Source organism: Salminus brasiliensis, chromosome 14 (genome assembly GCF_030463535.1).
Source record: "Salminus brasiliensis chromosome 14, fSalBra1.hap2, whole genome shotgun sequence".
NCBI classification, from domain to species: Eukaryota; Metazoa; Chordata; class Actinopteri; order Characiformes; family Bryconidae; genus Salminus; species Salminus brasiliensis.
The window spans coordinates 31,592,803-31,610,165 of NC_132891.1; the positions used below are offsets into that span (position 1 = coordinate 31,592,803).

Here is a 17,363-nt window from a genome sequence, read left to right on the forward strand (position 1 = left end):
GACAACAGCAGTCAGAAGACTCTTTCACTTCGATCACGTTATGTTGTGGCCTTGTGCTTAAAATCAAAGCATTCAAGTCTTTTCCACCATTCTGAGCTCCGAAAAAGTGGAAACTGTATTTTTGCAAATTTGTTAAAAGCTGAAATATTGCATTGACATAAGTATTCAGACACTACATCCCAGTACCTAATGGAAGCACCTTTGGCAGCGATTCCATCCTCCAGTCTTACCTTCCTGGGTATGATTCCACAAGGTTTGCGCACCTGGATTTGGGAATTTTCTGCCATTCTTCTATCTCTGCACAATTCTTTCCTCCTCATGGCCTGGTTTTAGCTCTGATATGCAGCTATGAGACCTTCTATAGGCGGGCGTGTCTTTCCTAGTTGTGTCCAATTTAATCGAGAGAAACGGCAGATCCCCAGGGCTAAATTTCAAATGTCATAGCTTAGTGTCTGAATACTTCTGTCCATGTGAAATTTTAGTTTTTCCTTTTTAATAAAATTAGCAAAAAGACATTAACATACATATAGAATATATATACTTTAGATGAATATTTACTTTTTTCCTGAGTTAAAATGATTAAATATTGCTCAATATTTTGACAAAACCGGTCAATCTTGAGTCTTTCTTAGACTTATAAGTCACCAAACAGCCCTAGCACCAACCACTGGCTCCACTAAACAACTAAAAAAAGTAAAGATCTGAAAGAAAAGGTAATTAAATTCCCACAAAGCAGGGCACGGCTATGAGAAGGCTATAAGAAGATAGCCCAGCTTTTTCAGCTTGCGGTTTCTACACAAAAATACAGTCAATGGGAACTATGGAGATCATGGTGAGATTGGAAGGCTCCACTGTGCAGCACTGCTTGCAAAAAAGACCATTTTTGTGGAGGAGAACATGTAGAGAAGTGAGATGAGTTTTGGAAAGTGGTCTGAGGAAGTTATTTACCATGATCAGTAAAGTACATTTGGAGGAAAAAGAAATAAAGGAAGTGTATGAAAAGAACACCTTACCAACTGTGAAGCATGGAGTGGATCTGTCATACTTCTGGGTTGTGTTGCTGCCAGTGGCATTGGCAGTATTGCACTGAGAGATGGAAGAACAGGTTCCAAGAAATGCCTTCAAATCCTGCATGTGAATGTCAAACCATCTGTTAACAGGCTGAAGCTGTTTTTGTCTATTTTGACGTTTTGCTTCTGTACTTGGTGTGACCAGATTCATTTTTATATATTATAAATACATATGCAAGCGTATGAACAGTAGCGCATGTTTGCACATGCACTGAATCTCTTTGGAAATTCCCCAAACGTCTAAAACTTGACTGATTTGATCTTATCTATACGTCCATGAGCACAAATCACCCGAGGGATCACAACGGTGTAGCAGGCTCATCAGCAGCAGCGGAATGTTAAAGAATGACGTTAGCCAGCATTTTTTTGTGACCCTTTACCATGTATCGTTTGTCCAGGCAGCGATGAGCAGCAGGTTTTAAGGGAGGTGCTGAAAGGAGAAGGGCAGGGGGGAGGCAGCGCTGGGTTAAGGGCCATCTTCCTCACTGAGGTTTTGATGTACGGCAGGCTTCCTACCTCCCCTTTGCCCGTGCCTCTCAGTGAATGCTCCTCTACGACACTGGCATTTCCCTCCATTGTCTAGCTATATGTTTTTCCTAGGGTTTTGGAAGAGACATAAAAGATTCCACAGTGGTGGAGCCCAGTGGACCCCAAAGTACATTCTGGTATCTGTCTGTAGCTGAAATTTAGCTTGTAGAAAGCCAGTGTTATCGGGTCAGAATTATGTTCGATCTTTTGATAAGCTTATATAAGCTGTAGAAAGAAATCCTCACTGTTAAAAGTATAGGTTCATTAAGGCGCTTTTGAGTTTTTTTTAATGGGAAACTGGGGGAACCTCTTAAGGTGCTTTGAGGAACCTACAAGGAACATTTTTCTTCTTAAAAAAGGTTCCTCAAAACACACACCACTGTTTCAAATTGAAGAAAATTCCTCAAGGAATTTATACTTTCAACAGTGTGCACTATTAGTGCAAGTCTGTTTTATAAAAAGTATGGGAAACCTTAGTTCTGTTCATACGTCTGCATAATTGATGGCAAAATTACCGTTTATTTGCTGACTTATTTGAACATATTCCCAAAAAAACCACATTTGCAGCAAATAAATATAAATAATGCTCTAAAATAATGTCATTTAAAGGAGCAGTATGTAACATTTTAACCTCAAAGTGACAGCTTTAAAATCATGTGATGCTCCACTGACCTGTAGTATTGAGAATAGCATTGATGTCGCTGCTACTCCAGGCTCAGCATGCTGCACTGTGGAATGCTGCACTATGGTAAAGTGAGCAGGTCAACGCCCGCGAGAGCTACTGAGTAATGAATGGTGTGTAACCAATATTTGTCATATTTCTGTCAAATCCGGTGAAGTTCCTCTACCACCTCAGTCCCTCAGCTTCTTTACCTTCAGTGACGGTTCTGTATCTCTCAGCTCGCCCAGAAAAACGTGTCCTTTAGTGGTGCCTCAGAGCACGAATTACACTTCCTGACTGTAGAGAGGGCTCAGGAAATGCCAAGAAATGCCCGTTTTTCATAGAGCTGCTTTAAGTCGTCTTGAAGTTTTCTGTAGAGGATTTGTTCACTTAGTTTTACTTAGAAAATGTAAACAGGGGTTTGAACAGGGGGATTTGGGAAACCATTGGGTTCCAAAGTCTTGATGGAAAACTGGCACTGACTGTAAGTCAGTAAGCAGTAGAACTGGGTTCCTGCATGGAGTTCACGAGTTCTGGGAATACTGAGAGGTAAAAATCAGGCACCAGCGGCAGAAGCTAACATTTAACTTTGGTTAAAATTCATCTGTCCTCGCACACATTCCCATCTAAAATTCCCCAAAATATTATAATACAGCTACAATTAAAAAGAGGACATACTGTACTGTCCCATTCGCTTACTCTTAATAAACTACACAGCAAAAATAGACTCAAACCTTCAGAGAATCCGAATGTCCTGTATTATCTTCTCATCACATGCTCACAAGATCTTACCTGGGTCGTTACTCTCAACGCTAGAGACATTTCCTGGGAGTCTTTCCTGCTGAGCATGCCCCCTTCCTGTCCTGGGTGTACATCCTATCAGCAGGTCCACTACAGGGACTGGGGAGGGGGGGGGGGACTGGGTGGGTTTCGAGAGAGAGAGAGAAAGAGAAACAGAGGGCGAGAGAGGAGGGCTTAATGCCCCATTCCAGCCAGGGCAAAGCTGAAGCTCCACACATCTCCAACCAGCACAGCACGAGCGCACTGATAAGCCGCCGTTCCTCCAGGACACTGCTCCATCTGAGGGGTCTACCCTCGCTCACCAGCTCCTTTCATTGGCTCACTCTACACAGGCAAGGTAGGCCTTCCGAACCTTTCTTCTATTTCTCATTCTCGAGGCTGCAGAGGACTCTTTTAAGGCAAATTGGTGGAAGATGCTCCACTTCAGATGGTAGATGATTGGAGGTAGTGAATTCTGGTAGAAGTCATGAAGGGACAAAAAGCCCTGTGTATTGAATCACCTTCACCAGACGAGGAAATGCAAGCAAGAATCGAGCAGATCTCAGCAAATCTAGAAGTTCCTCTGGTGACCTGCTGTACATACACGTCCCAAAAGCCTCAGGAGAATGCAGCGGTCAGCAATACACCGTAAGGAGGGATTTCGGAGCGACTGATTTGCCGTACGCGATTCTGATTATGGTGGGATGGTTGTCCGATCCCTTTGGGATCACATTAACACCACAGATTGAACTACTTGTGGTGGCTGAAGGTCTTTCTGGTGTAAAAAGCACAACATTCAGGACTGCTTGTAAAAGCAGGAATTATCAGGGTTCTAAAACATGTTGGAAAACTTGGAAAACCTGGAAATGTATGATGTATTAATGTATTGCATTTTTTTAGCCACTAATATCCAGTTTGAGAAAGCATTGAGACCTGTAGAGGGTTGCTACGCTGTAGCGTCAAGCTAGCAGGCCAGATTTCTGTAGAGCGTTCCTGACTGGTGGAGGAACAGTCAGTTAAGGGTCGTAATGGGTGGCATTGTTGACCTTAACTTTGATCTTGAGGCATTTTAGGCCTTTTTCATGAGTCACAGATGTCATGTACAGTTCATGGAAACTGTTCTGGAAAAGTCCTGAGAAATGGAAAAGAGTGGGAACCCTGATTATGGCCTTGAAGGAACAGTCCACTCGCTAGCTTTTCACTTCGTTATGGTTTTCAAAACACAAGACGTTCAAGAAATTCCTTCTTTCGTCCCCTTTTCTTGCCACTCAGCAGGTTCCTCAAAAGTTGTGCAGTAACTCGACCCATGTTAACCCTTTCATGTTTCTTTCCAGACCATGTCGCATGACATCAACACGACGGCTGATTACCCTCACAACCCACTGTGGTTCTATGAGTGCACCTTCGACCTGGACAGGGATGCGCGCCGCATCGCCCTCTTCCTCCTCTACTTGTTCCTGTTCATGGTGGGCCTGGCCGAGAACAGCCTGGTGGTCTGGGTGAACTGGCGGCGGCGCCGTTCAGCCAGCGGCGTGCTCTTCTGCGTCATCAACATCAGCCTGTCCGACCTGATGGTCGTGCTCACCATGCCCTTCTTCATGCTGGAAGTGACCTTGGACAAGGTGTGGCTCTGGGGCCGTTTCCTGTGCAAGGTGACCCACCTCATCTACGTTATCAACTTCTACAGCAGCTCCTTCTTCCTGGCTTTCATGACCCTGGAAAGGTACCTGTCCTTGGCAAGGCCCAACGCGTCGCCCCTGTTCCCGCTGCAGCCCAAGCACAGGCGCTGGCTGCTCTGCGGCGGGCTGTGGCTGCTGTCCGTGGTGCTGGCGCTACTGGAGAACGTGCATGTGGACCTGCTGGAGTGGGACGAGCCCGGTTGCTACATGGTGCCCGAGCAGCATTACACGGAATGGTTTGTGTCCGTGGCCTTCCTCTGCCTGATTTTCCAGTTCCTTGGCCCAGCATCTATCATCATCACCTGCAACATCCTGATCGCTAGGGCCGCCAGGGCGTCCCCGGACGTTCAGGGCCGCCGGGAGCTGTGGCTGGTCCACGTTTACTCGCTGGTGTTCCTGGCTTGTTGGCTGCCATACCACGCAGTGATGTTCCTGCTGATGGTGGACGACCTCAACCCGCACCTGATGTCCTGCAACGCTGTGGAGGTGCTGTACTACTCCTTCAGTGTGGTGCAGTGCCTGTCGCTCTTCCATTGCATTGCCAACCCCATCCTCTACAACTTCCTGAGCAAGAGCTTCCGCGCCAACCTCGTCAACAGCATCGTTTCCCGCATCTCTCCGCTGCTGCCAGCCGGCACCACGGGCGATGCCCCAGCCAACGGCACAGGGAACGCAGTGCCAGGGAAGGAGCGAAAGCTAAGCAACGCCAGCACCAGTCACTCAGAGATTGGATCCTAAAGGAGGACATTCCCAGTAGATCAACATGGAATCTCCTGGTAGAAGCAAGGGATTCAACATTTCTGAGCTTCCTCTGACATGCAGTGAATAGATAAATATTCTCATCTTATGAAATATCTCAGTAAAAACACCACTGGACGCTCGGAGCCTCCGGCCCTCTCTTTCTGTTTTTTTTTTCTTTTATACATTTCTACAGGTTTTTCTAAATACAAAAGAAGGGGTCAAGGTTACTTTCCCCAGCAACCAGTAACAAAGAACATTTAAAGACACTAAATGGTTTGTTTTTATTGCTTGTAAACACTGGAGTCAAAAGGCCCACCGGAGCTGAACGTTCATGTAAACAAATCCAGCTTTAGGAATCTGTGATAGTGGTTTTGAGAGAGGAAGGAAGAAAACTCCCTGGATCAGAATCCCACAGGAAGCTATGCTAACATCTAGGAACATGCCACACTTAGAAGGAAACTATTAGCCCAGCATTTACAAGTATGATCTGTACACTGGAGACAAAATAGCTACAATAGCTTTACTATTGCTACTGCCCAGTGGCTATATACTACCTTCAGAAGATCTTCGGTAGCACCACAGACTGGACAAACCCTAATTGGCAGGTTTACCTAATAGCAGATGTCCCAAATGATTGTGTACATACTGTAACTGATGTGTTGTTCTAAACATGCATTAAAAAATGTACTTGTGAGACGTGTGCCTCAGCTGCCCAGTTTATTGGGGGGGGGGGGGGGATTCCGAATGTACCTATATGGCCCTATATGGCAATTGTGGGCCAAGGCCGACATTCAATATTTTTTAGGTATATATCTGAAGATGCTGATACCAACGTTTGCAAGCATTTTTAGGGTCCAGGCTCCAGACCAACTGCAACCCTGACCAGGAAGAAGAGTGTCTGAAAGGAGTTTGTGTGTTCAGGTGGTGTCTCCACCTGGGTTTCCTTCTACCTCCCGAAAACAAACATGGTGGGTGAACCTGGTCATGCTAAATTGCCTCTAGGTGTGATTGTATGGATGTGTGATGTAATGGTAATACACTGACACCCTTTCCAGAGGGCATTCCCAGTGTCTTTTGTCTTCCGGTCAAAATTCTAGAGAATTTCCTGCCACTGCTGGTAGACCCGTACGACCGCACTCTTCCATACACCTGCAAATTCAGCTACTTCCTTCACACTGTGGTCTTTGGCACACCCAAATGCAATCACTCCTTTTGGCAAATCATTAACATCTGCTTTGTGACCCATTTTCCACACATCCAACAAGACCCTCACTGCACTGCGCATACTCTTCTCAATGTCTGAGCTTTTCACACACCCCACAGGTATTTATATCCTGATCATCCTCCTGCAGCGCCAGCAGCAGGAGCCTGAAGTTACTACAACCTTAAACACACAAGGTGACTCATTTTCTTTGTCCCGGAAGCTTATCTTTGTGTGGCCCTAGGAAAATTACTTGCTATGATAGAGATGCCAATCGGACAAGGGGTGGTTCTACGAGGCAACAGCAGCAACATAGTTCACTGCGACACTCATTTTCTCGTGATCATAGTTTTTATTCAGAATACATACGAAACAAATACAGTCGTGAACAAAGCAATACACGTCCATTCATGATGAAAACAAACACTCAATACAAAATATAATGTATCAACTTAAAAATCTATAAATACAATAAATAAATACTTACAGATCTAGTCTCGTAAGGCAGGTTTTTTTTTTCACATTACAAAAATACCACACGTTGTGGAAATAATGCCTGCTCTGTTGTGGCAACCACTGTTTAAAAGAGCAATAGGTATCATTTTTAAGGTCTGTTTGTAAGAAAGAATATGCAAGTTACATTACCAGTCTGTGTGGCCTACGGTACGGTTGACCCAGACCACTGTAAAATGTATCCCCCCGGCCCCACATCACAATCTCTGAATTAAAATTATTTTTAAAAAATGCTACTTATTGCTGCTTTATAGTTTACGACCCTTTTGGAATCATCGAGATTTCTGCATGAAGGAGTCATATGGAACGACCTGGTGCGTATTCCACAAAACAGGATTTCTAAATTAGCCGGACAACTTGAACCTGAACCTCAGAAATTTCCAATAGGAATGTTCCTCAGCTCTTCTCTTAGTGGACAGGCTTGGCTTTGGGTTTAAGCTGTCGGACTAAACTGAGAAGCCCTGATTTTTGTGGAATACCCTACGATCCTCATCTACATCATAACAGTCCAGAGGTTAATTCACTCTTTACAGTGCCGTATCTTAATTAAAAACAACCATCCAGGTTTGTCGCATGGAGAAAGTATGTGAAAAGACAACGAGAAGGTTAGACAAGGTGTATGTGTGACTAGCACAATTGTGATTAGCTGGGTTCTCAACCAAAAACAAATGCTCGAGCAAAATCTACCAAATCGTATTTACACAATTTTCCCCCACCAACAAAGACAGTCAATTAGCCAAGATGTGTTTATGTTCTGGGATTTTAATTACGCCACCTGCTGTCGATATCCTGGCAACTTCATGAGGTATTGCGTCTCAAACGCCTTCATCACAATGCTGCCTTCTAAAAGGTACTAACTTTAGACATTAGACAGCATAGGCAGCAAGGCATCGAGGCAGTTGCCTTCCATTTCGGACGCAGCTGGAGTATCAAAAAGGCCAGCTTTGCAGGCTGTGAAAACGCAAAGACAACCAAGAAAAACAGGCAAGCCTAGTTTTGCCGGACTGCTATTGGCTGCACACAGTCATCAGTCAACAATGGGGAGTTTGGGAGCCAAATATTTGCTCTTTAATGTGAAAAAGCTTCTGTGGCATTTCATGTAGCAGTTCATGTGACCATGCCTTGGTAAAGGACTGAGGCTTTGCCCTCAGAGCCTTTTACCCAGGACCTCATGAACATGGCTTGTGACTAGCGCTGCGGCAGCAATGCTTTGCGAGGCCGGCATGGTGGAGATGCTAATGCAGCAGTAGCGATGCTGGCCAAGGCTGGGTGAAGCCAGCAGACGCAGAGGTAGCGATACTGCTGCTGTTCTAGCAATGCGGAGCGAGGTCAGAGGCCCAAGGCCCAAGTGATGATTACCGCATGGAGTGATGCCGGGAGAGCCAACACCACGATAGCGATGCTTGGTGAGGCCGGCGTCCAGCACACTGCTAATGCTGGAGTGGCGATGTTGAGTCGACTGCCATCACAACATCACTTCCCTTTACAATAATAATTCAATCAAGGAGACGCAACCTCAGCTTACCTAAGATTACATCTCCTCTCGGCAGCACAGATACTTGCTAGCTTTGTGGCAAATGTCATTGTATGCCGTCAGCGAGGCAGTTCTTGCACATGCACATTTCAACAAGGTTCGTCGGCCAGTCAGTCAGCGAAAAAACAGCCGTACAAATGTCACATAAAGCATGGAAATCACAGTGAGATTAATAAACTGAGTATCAGAGCGTCTACGGCCAATATCATCAATATATAAATATAAGTTCGCATACTTTTTCCGTAAACAACCTTGACATGACTTTCTAAAACTTTCTGTTTGATAGAGTACAGCGTTACTGTTACTGTAAACCATTGTGCTTTGTGTGTTTAATCAGACCATCACTGTTCTACTATTAACTATTAAGACCGGATTACATTTCTGACTGCATTAATGCTGAAATCCAGACGATTCCAAAGGGTCCACACCTTTTCTCTCACAACTTCGCTCCACCAGCTAATTGCTCCAACATCATGGTAGCTTCTTTACAGAGCTCTTCACACACGTTTTCCCGCAAAGGAGAACACTGCTGTGAGAAGCTAATAAAAAAAAAGTCACAGAGGAATGAATAAAGCTGTCATCTGTTCTACCTGCACTCCTCACCACCCCCCTCCTTGGAGGAAGCTCGAACTGTACATCCAAGCTTTGACAGATATATTAGAACATTCTTCTCAACCTTGGCTCTTCCCTTCTAAAACTTCCCACCATTATACCTCAACCCAACCTTGCACGGAATTGGCCCTTTGGAGCACTTCATGGTAATTTCATACACAACATGCCAGATTGCGCCAACGGAAGAAGTTCAACGATGCTTCCACAACGTCCACTAACACCACCGCCATCACAGCCACAGCCGTGAGATATGTCAATGTAAATACTCTGGACTAGTCATATATCCTTTAGCTTATACTGTTTACAAGATGACTTGAAGGAAGAACATCAAGAGGTAATTCTAATCTAACACTCAGCTCAACATCTGCGAGGACAGCCGCGAGTCCGTCCTCAGCCGTGTGAGAATAACTAAATGCTGCCACCGCGTGGCAACACAAGAACAGTACCGACTGGAAAACTGAAATCCAGATTCTTTTGAAAATACAGGGCTGTTCGGCTGCCAGCTCTTCTGCAGCATGACGTCATTACGAGATATCGAGTCATAATTATGACATAAACATCTTATTATCGTGACATAATATGTCCTAAAAAACAGCAAGGGTCATAATCATGACCTAGAACATCTTGTTATAATGAGAACGCATTTCTTTAACCTTTTTTTCAGGTCGTAGTTGTGACAGATTATATTGTAATTACAGGAAAATACCTTGTTATGAAGTGACGTGGTAAAAAAGGCAAACTGGGTACAGGAAATGACTTTCTCTGTTTTGACAGAACATCTCGTAATTACAAGAACGCACCTCCTTATTATGAGATATTGGCTGCATCTCAAATGTAAGAAATGCTGCCTACTCAGACAGGATTCTGAGGCAGGGAAGACATCCAGTCATGTCTGTACTGAAGCTCAGTAATGCAGCCTTTTATTTTATTGGGGGGGAAATGCTAACAGCTGATGACAACACAGCTGATAACTCATATCTAGCTGTGAGCTGTCGCTACCTTGGCAAGGGCAGGAAATACTGTTGGTTTCGGGATTAGGTTGCAGAGACCCTCATGACTACACTGCCTTCTGATGTGCGTGGGCAGCAAGGCATTAGGCAAGTCAGCTAGCTTCCTCCTGTTTCAGACACAACCATTATTTATAACCATTATTATAACTACTATTATAAAACTACATAAATAATTCGTTTTTTATGAAATGTGTCAGGGTCAGAGATCACTAATTGGTGGACCGAGGACCGGGTCCGGGCCCAGACACTGTCCTAGCCAGACTTGGACCGGTAAACTACTAAAAGTGATGAACTATTGAGAACGGCTTAATTTAAAGGGAGTGTTTATTTTAACTGGTGTGGTTTTTCTAGTCTTTATGGTAAAGGTTTAGTGGGCCCGGAAACTCCAATCGCATATGTTGTAAATATATCACACGTGACTCGACTCGGCCAATCATATCTGTACATTATGATGAGCGCAAGTCAAGTGAGTGAAAACCCGTACAGGGTAGAGACGAGACTCAAAGGAAAGTGAAAACTCTTCCCACTGTCAGCTCTAGACCATTATGTCTCATCCCGTGATATTAAAGGTGCTACGAGACGAGTTATTAAGCACTTTACTTTAAGATGAAGGTTTTTAAAAAGCATTCTATTAAAATGTATCCATATGGCGCATTTTTATGACGCTTTGTCACAAAGCAGCTTTACAGAGACCAGGGTCAGAGCCTCTTTTGAGCAAGCCGGTGGCGGCAGTTGGTTGTTGTATTTGTTATTTATATTTCATCCAGTTCTGTGTGAAAACACTGTATACTACTGTTGAAATATATGGATTAACATGCAGTTGTTGGCTGCAGAAAATGCTGATACAGCTATAATCAAGCTACTTCAATACACAGGATATGGCCCTGAATCATAAAGCAAGTTACACCATGAGCTTCTAGATCTAGACTTGACTCTACTGAATTTTAATTAAAGATCTCAGGGCTGGATCATCTTTTTGATTTGAATCAGTGGCCCAGTTGACTGCATGAATCAACACAGATGATATTTTAAAAGTAATTTTAGAAGAACATTAGAAACAGAAAGCCTCTGCCTAAATAATAGCCTGTCATCTTTAGGACCTCATAATAATGAGGTATTTTCTCCTAATTACAAGATGCTCTGTGTAAATTACAGCGCGTGTCATTTTTAGGACATCTTATAAGATATTTCCTCGCAATATGACCAAACATCTCGTAATGACCACATGCTGAAGAAGACTTCAGTTTCATAATTGTGCGTGGCAGCAAAACGCCTAATCCTTTCCCGAGCACATTAAATATTTAATAACATCCTAAAATCTACAGACGTTACAGTGACTGATAATGAGCAACAGTATTATTAGTGATACACCGAACTCTTGGCCAAACCAAAACGAAACACACACTGAGCCCACACTGGTTTTTAAATGTGGCTTTTTGTCCGTACCACCGCGTAACTCGTAAGACTCGCGTAAAATGATCTGTAGTGTGTTTTTTGGGGCACTTTTGTCTTTTGTTTGTCCATTTTGTGGCTGTAAAATCGTACAATACTAAAAGGCCCAAAGTTCTTTAGGTTTTTTGTTCTATGTGCAACGAAACGACTGTAGTGTTACTGGAATGACTGTTTTTATGAGCATTACGAAATGTTAAACAACGTGTAGACAATTTAAAAAATTTTGAATCGTTGCAGCTCGTTCGTTTTACACAGACATGACACCATTTTCAGTTTCCTTCCAAAAAAACAAAAGTTGATTTTGGGCCATTCTCTGCAGAATTTTTTTGTTGGGCCAAATTTCGGTGCGTCCCTAAATATCATTGAGGCACAGTAGAAACGCACGAGTAGAACTTCAGGAGTCCAGGTTGGGGAGAGGCTCTTTGGAGTGGTCGTTGTACATGAACGTCTCCTCTATGTTAAAGTCCGGAGGCAAGTGGTCCTTGTGGAGCTCCATGTGCGAGGAGACCATCTTGAGTGTGGAGAAGTAGAGGCCGCAGACGGTGCAGCGGTACATGAGGGCTCCGGCGTGCGTCTTCAGGTGGCAGATCATGGTGGAACGGCCGCGGAAGAAGCGCAGGCACACCTTGCACTGGTAGGGCTTCTCTCCCGTGTGAATGCGCAGGTGGTAGGTGAATTCGCCCGAGTGCGCAAAGCGCTTGCCGCAGTACCGGCAGCGGTACCATTTCTGCTTCAGAACCGCGCCTGCAGCGGTGGCGCCTGCAGGGCTTCCGTTCTGCAAGAGTCCAGCGGGGAACGGCATGCCCCCCTGAATCACTTTCTCTGGAAGGCCAACGCCCATACCCAGGTTAAATCCCAGACTGCTAAGTTTGCCCATACCACCTGCCTCCAGAGGAGAGGACGAGGAAGAAGAAAACTCCAGTGGGTGGTCTGCCTTGCGCTTGGCTGGCCATGCCTGGCCACTGTGCGTCTCGCTCGGGTGCATGCTGAGGTGGTAATGGAAGGCCGTGTCCGAGCGGAAGGTCTGTGGACACAAGAAGCACTGGAATTCCCCCTGGACTTCCGTACCACCCTCCTGACTGCCTTCATCCTCTTTGGACGGTCCTCCTTCTTCAGCGTGCATGGCCAAGTGTTTGTCTAGCAGAGGGCGCTCCAGGAAGGGACACGCACACTGTGGACAGGAGTGGATGAGGAGTAGGTGCGTTAGGGTGTGCCACAAAAGGGTACACCGAGACGGCTGTGGCGACTGGCACACGCCGCATCGCAGGGTTCGCAAACACACATGGCTCTGTACGTGGTCCCGGACAGCCTAAAAGGAAAAGCCGTTAACAATCAGCAAATCATCAAAATCCATCCAAAAAAGTGAAGCATCCTAGGATCATGATGCTATCTTGCTGCAAACTACACAAGTAATCTAAATAATCTTGCTTCTGGGGGTTTTAACCCTGTACTGTACACCATACAGTGTCCTGTGGTTCCCACAGCTCTGAAATAGGGTAGCCGGTGGAAAGGGCCAGTTTTGGACATGGAAATTAACATTTGATATTTTAAAGGTAGCAGAAATATACCCGTTTTACAGGCCACACAATAACAAATCAACAACAAATAAGTAAAAACACAGACCTTGAAGTCTTTTGGAATGGATTTTGCACACACAGCACACTGCAGTTCCCCTCCAGGCCCCTGAGAGGCGCTGTTCAGCTGGTTGGGCTGCTGGGGAACACAGCGGGCTGCTGACTGGCGTCTGTGGCGGATCAGTTTAGCCTCGGTGCAGAACTGGAGCTCACAAATGTCGCAGGAGAACAGCATGATGCCCACGTGTGTGAGGGCATGGGTGACGCTGGCCGCATGGTCAGGAAAGGAAGCGCCACACACTCGGCAGCTCCCCGTCTCGGAAAGATGTGTCTCCGCATGAGAGCGGAGGACACTGTTGTCCGCAGGCAGCAAAACTCCACAGGCTTTACAGGGCTGTGACAGCAGCGGTAGCTGGCCCAGACTGGAAGATGCGCCATTTCCGCCATTCTCTATGCACATCAGTTCCTCTTCGTCTTCCTCTTCCTCTATATAATTCTCTTCGTCGTCACTCAGTTCGATTATGTCGCCTGCCAGCGCCCTCCACTGATCTCCATCCTCAGTCGGCCCTTCCTGCAGGCTCCTTTTTTCCGTGTCGTCCTCCTCCCCAAACAAAGTGGCCTCTTTGACTGCCCCAAGTCCAACACCACCCTCGACCACTCTTAGCTGCAGGTTTTCCAGAGGATCTCCAGAAGAGGATGAAGGGGCGCAGGTCTCCCCTACAGCCTGTGCTGAGGAATCAGGAATGGAGCATACCTCCGTTAGCACCGGTCTGCTCTCACTGACGACTGCTTGATCTTCCGAGTTGTCGGCCTCGTCCACTTTCTCCTCCTCTTGCTCCGTTTTAAGCTGCAGAGTCAAACCCGGAAGAATTTCGGAAGCTTGAGAACGATGGCTGTCCAACGAACTCTGCTTGCTCTCGACCAGTTGACTGTAACCCAAATGCAACTGATAGCCATCCTCCGCTTTAGGGGAGTGAGAGAGCAATAGCGGGGCCACGTGAGCACGATTCATCCTGGGCCCCCTGCTCTGAGGGAGCGGGGAAGGAGCGACCGGAGTCGGCGCGGCAGGAGACGACAGAGAGGAGCAGGAAGCCGCCGAGGAAGAGCAAACAGAGGCGGAGGCCATGGTGGTGGCAGGAGCCATGTCTGCTTCTCCATCTCCATCCGAACTCTTCATGTCGGGAAAAGTAGCATGGCAAGCACGCACCAACTCCCTCACGCCTAGCCTTTCGGCCAGCTCGTACAGCACCCCGACATCGATCAAGTCGGTGAGGATCTCGCCCGTATAAATGAAAGTCAAGACTTTCTCGAAATTGCCCGCGGAGATGAAGTCCAATGAAAAGGTGGTAGGAACCCCACCCTGGCTGTAGGTGCTCCTGGAGAACAGGCTGTTAAAATGGGTGCCAGCGCAGGCAAGAACTGCACGGTGGGCTGGAAAGGAACGACCCCCGACCTGCAGGACCACATCGCAGAGGAGCCGGGAGAGGCGACAGCGGTTGAGCTCGGAGAGGAGGAGGGCTGCGTGGCCCGAGCCCTGCAGCCTGATCCGCATGGCTGGCACTGCAGCTCAGAATAACTGAAACACAACATAAACAAAAAAAGTTATTTTCTTTACATTGTGGCTTTGGTTGGTAGCATGACTTCATTTATCGTGATTTTGACCTTAACGTGCTGAAATGGTGACTCTTTTTGACGGGCGGTCAAAAGATCAACCACCCCACCAGATACATACTGCTCCGGTGCCAACACTGGATACTGGCATCACCCCCCAGGATCAACTCCAGGATCAGTTTATCTGCACTATTAAGAACAAAACCTACTTAGTCTATGCTTAGGCTTAGTCAGCCAGTAAACCTGCCTACAACATCAGATAACTTCATGAACTTCGCAACTCCACGACTTGTGACCTGTAAACCCAGACCCATCTCAAGTTAGCTAGCTAGCTACCATACCTAGGCCAGCTATTTATTCATTTAGCTAGCCGGCCATTAGTGCCTAGTTCTCAAACAGTGGCTTGTGTTCAAGAAATAAGCCATGAATGAGCTCCTCTAAATTAGCTAGCTAGCTATATCCAGCATAATAATGCCCTACATTAAATATTAGTTAGCTAGCACTGGTTAGCTAGCTATAGCTAACACCATGAATGGGAAAGGGGGCTGCAGTAACGGTAGCTAGTTAGCTAGCTAGCTAGCTAGCTAAGTGCATAAAAGTAGCTACAAGCTAGCTAGCTATAACCCAAGCCACAATTTAGGAGGTGGACAAATTCGTACCACAATTGCCCCCTACTTTCTGAAAAGGTAGTTAGCTATCTATCTATCTACATGTATCTACATATATCTACACATCCCACATTAACGTAGCTAGCTAGCTAGCTAACCGAGCTAGCGTTAGCTACCTAGCTAACCAGCAGCGTCCCAGCCATTCAGCCTATGAGCTCGCTAGCTAGCTAGCGTTAGCTAGCAAACAAAGGAGAGGGGTTCACTGTAGCGTGTAGTGCATTTTAAAGCCCATTAGAAAACACAACGAACATATTTACACCTCATTTAGCCATGACACAACTATCTAGCTAATTAAACCGAATGCCCATATGTTTTTCTACCGTTAGCCAACAAGCTAACGCGGTCCGTTGAGTGCGCTAGCGCAGCTAATGCTATTTTAGCTAGCTAGCTAGCTAACTAACTATCTTGGCTATCGCTGCTAGTCAGTTCCCATAGACCTGGTGGCTAACTAACCAGGCAGGTGTAAATATATAGGCTTTTCTATTTACCCACACAGCGGCGGTGGACGCGTCTCTTCTCCAGCTTTCTTAAATATCGCGCCCCCCTCCCCGAACCAGAGGCTAATGGCTAACGTGTAATGAGCCAAAGCACCTCTTATCGAAGCTGGAATGAGCAGCCGGCTGGGAGCGGAGAGCGCTGGAGAGATGCCTCATGAAGTCAGCTAACTTAACCTCAAAGTGCATCCCTCTGGATCCAGCTAGACACCCAAACACCATCCACTAGCCAGCCCGGCCAGGAGAGGGTAGGCAGGAGAGCACAGCGAGAAAAGCAGAAGTAAGCAGAAGTAAGCAGACAGTTGGAAAGGGTTGGGTAAGGTCACTCACAGCAGCTGCAGCAGCTGCAGCAGCTGTGTGGGGAGTAATAAACAGTACCACCACTGTCATCTTCAACAACACTACAGCACACAGATGTAGGACATGATGTAGGGCCTTCAGATTACATACAGTGTAGTGTAGCCTTGTTGACACAAAGTGGTCCAGTCTCAGTTGGTCATATTACCACTTACATCCTCTCTGAAGTCTATGTCTATGTCTATGTCTATCTACACAGGCAATAATATGTTGACCGAGGGTGGCCAAGCTGATATAGGTAAGCCGAGCTAAGTTTATCGCCTTTAAACTAATCCTATCTATGACTGTTATAACTGTTAAGGTTAATTTTGGTAATCTTGCCTTTCCTTAGGTTTCGCATCCCGGTGGTCGGCCGTTTTCAGATTTCGATGAGCACTGAAATAGACCAACAAGGTCCAAGTAGGCCTAGGTCAAAAGTTCACTGCAAACCTTGTTTCATACTCAGACACACTCATGCTGCGGTCACATGCTTTCTCCGAATGATGGTAAATATGAGTTACCGACTTGGAAGGTGCACATAAACACGCCCTGAGGTCGTAATTTCTAGTGGGAAATTCGGAGATCATTTTGATACCCGAGTTCCTGAGTTACATTTACATTTAAGGCCTTTAGCAGATGCTCTTCTCCAGAGCCACTGGAGGCAAAAGTGCTTCACTCTTAACTCAGAGTCCAAAAGATCCCTCTAAGTTTAGACGCTACTAAATACAAAAGCCAGTATGGAGACACACTCTGCCGTTCGGACACCCAGAGGAAGTTCGTTCCACCACTTCGGTGCCAGGACAGAAAAAAGCTGGACGTTTGTCTTCCGTGGATCTTAAAGGATGGCGGGTCGAGCCGAGCCGTACTTGAAGCTCGAAGGGCTCTTGGTGCAGACCGGC

General features: G+C 46.0%; 2 protein-coding genes across 5 annotated transcripts; one reads left to right on the top strand and one right to left on the bottom strand.

The window, feature by feature from the left end:
• Positions 1-3,266: 3,266 nt before the first annotated feature.
• On the top strand, positions 3,267-6,155 carry gpr182 (G protein-coupled receptor 182). Its single transcript, XM_072697026.1, has 2 exons — positions 3,267-3,397; positions 4,374-6,155. Exon 2 carries the CDS (start codon positions 4,377-4,379, stop codon positions 5,454-5,456), a length of 1,080 nt encoding a protein of 359 aa, XP_072553127.1. The 5' UTR covers positions 3,267-3,397; positions 4,374-4,376; the 3' UTR covers positions 5,457-6,155.
• Positions 6,156-7,001: 846 nt separating this feature from the next.
• zbtb39 (zinc finger and BTB domain containing 39) lies at positions 7,002-16,495 on the bottom strand. 4 transcript variants are annotated; one of them, XM_072656534.1, is made up of 3 exons: positions 16,459-16,495; positions 13,405-14,931; positions 7,002-13,090 (listed from the first exon to the last, which is right to left on the bottom strand). In XM_072656534.1, exons 2-3 carry the CDS (start codon positions 14,905-14,907, stop codon positions 12,176-12,178), a joined length of 2,418 nt encoding a protein of 805 aa, XP_072512635.1. In that variant the 5' UTR covers positions 14,908-14,931; positions 16,459-16,495; the 3' UTR covers positions 7,002-12,175. The 4 variants fall into 4 exon arrangements, with proteins under 4 accessions (XP_072512635.1, XP_072512634.1, XP_072512633.1 ...); XM_072656533.1 differs by lacking the exon at positions 16,459-16,495 and adding an exon at positions 16,226-16,374; XM_072656532.1 differs by lacking the exon at positions 16,459-16,495 and adding an exon at positions 16,127-16,374.
• Between the last annotated feature and the right edge of the window lie 868 nt (positions 16,496-17,363).

Bases quoted from the DNA above. Each gene is read 5' to 3' on its own strand.
- zbtb39 (XM_072656534.1), bottom strand. From the start codon at position 14,907: ATGCGGATCAGGCTGCAGGGCTCGGGCCACGCAGCCCTCCTCCTCTCC. The intron at 13,091-13,404 runs GTCTGTGTTTTT...TTTTCCTTTTAG, and splicing joins CCATTCCAAAAGACTTCAAG to GCTGTCCGGGACCACGTACA.
- gpr182 (XM_072697026.1), top strand. From the start codon at position 4,377: ATGTCGCATGACATCAACACGACGGCTGATTACCCTCACAACCCACTG.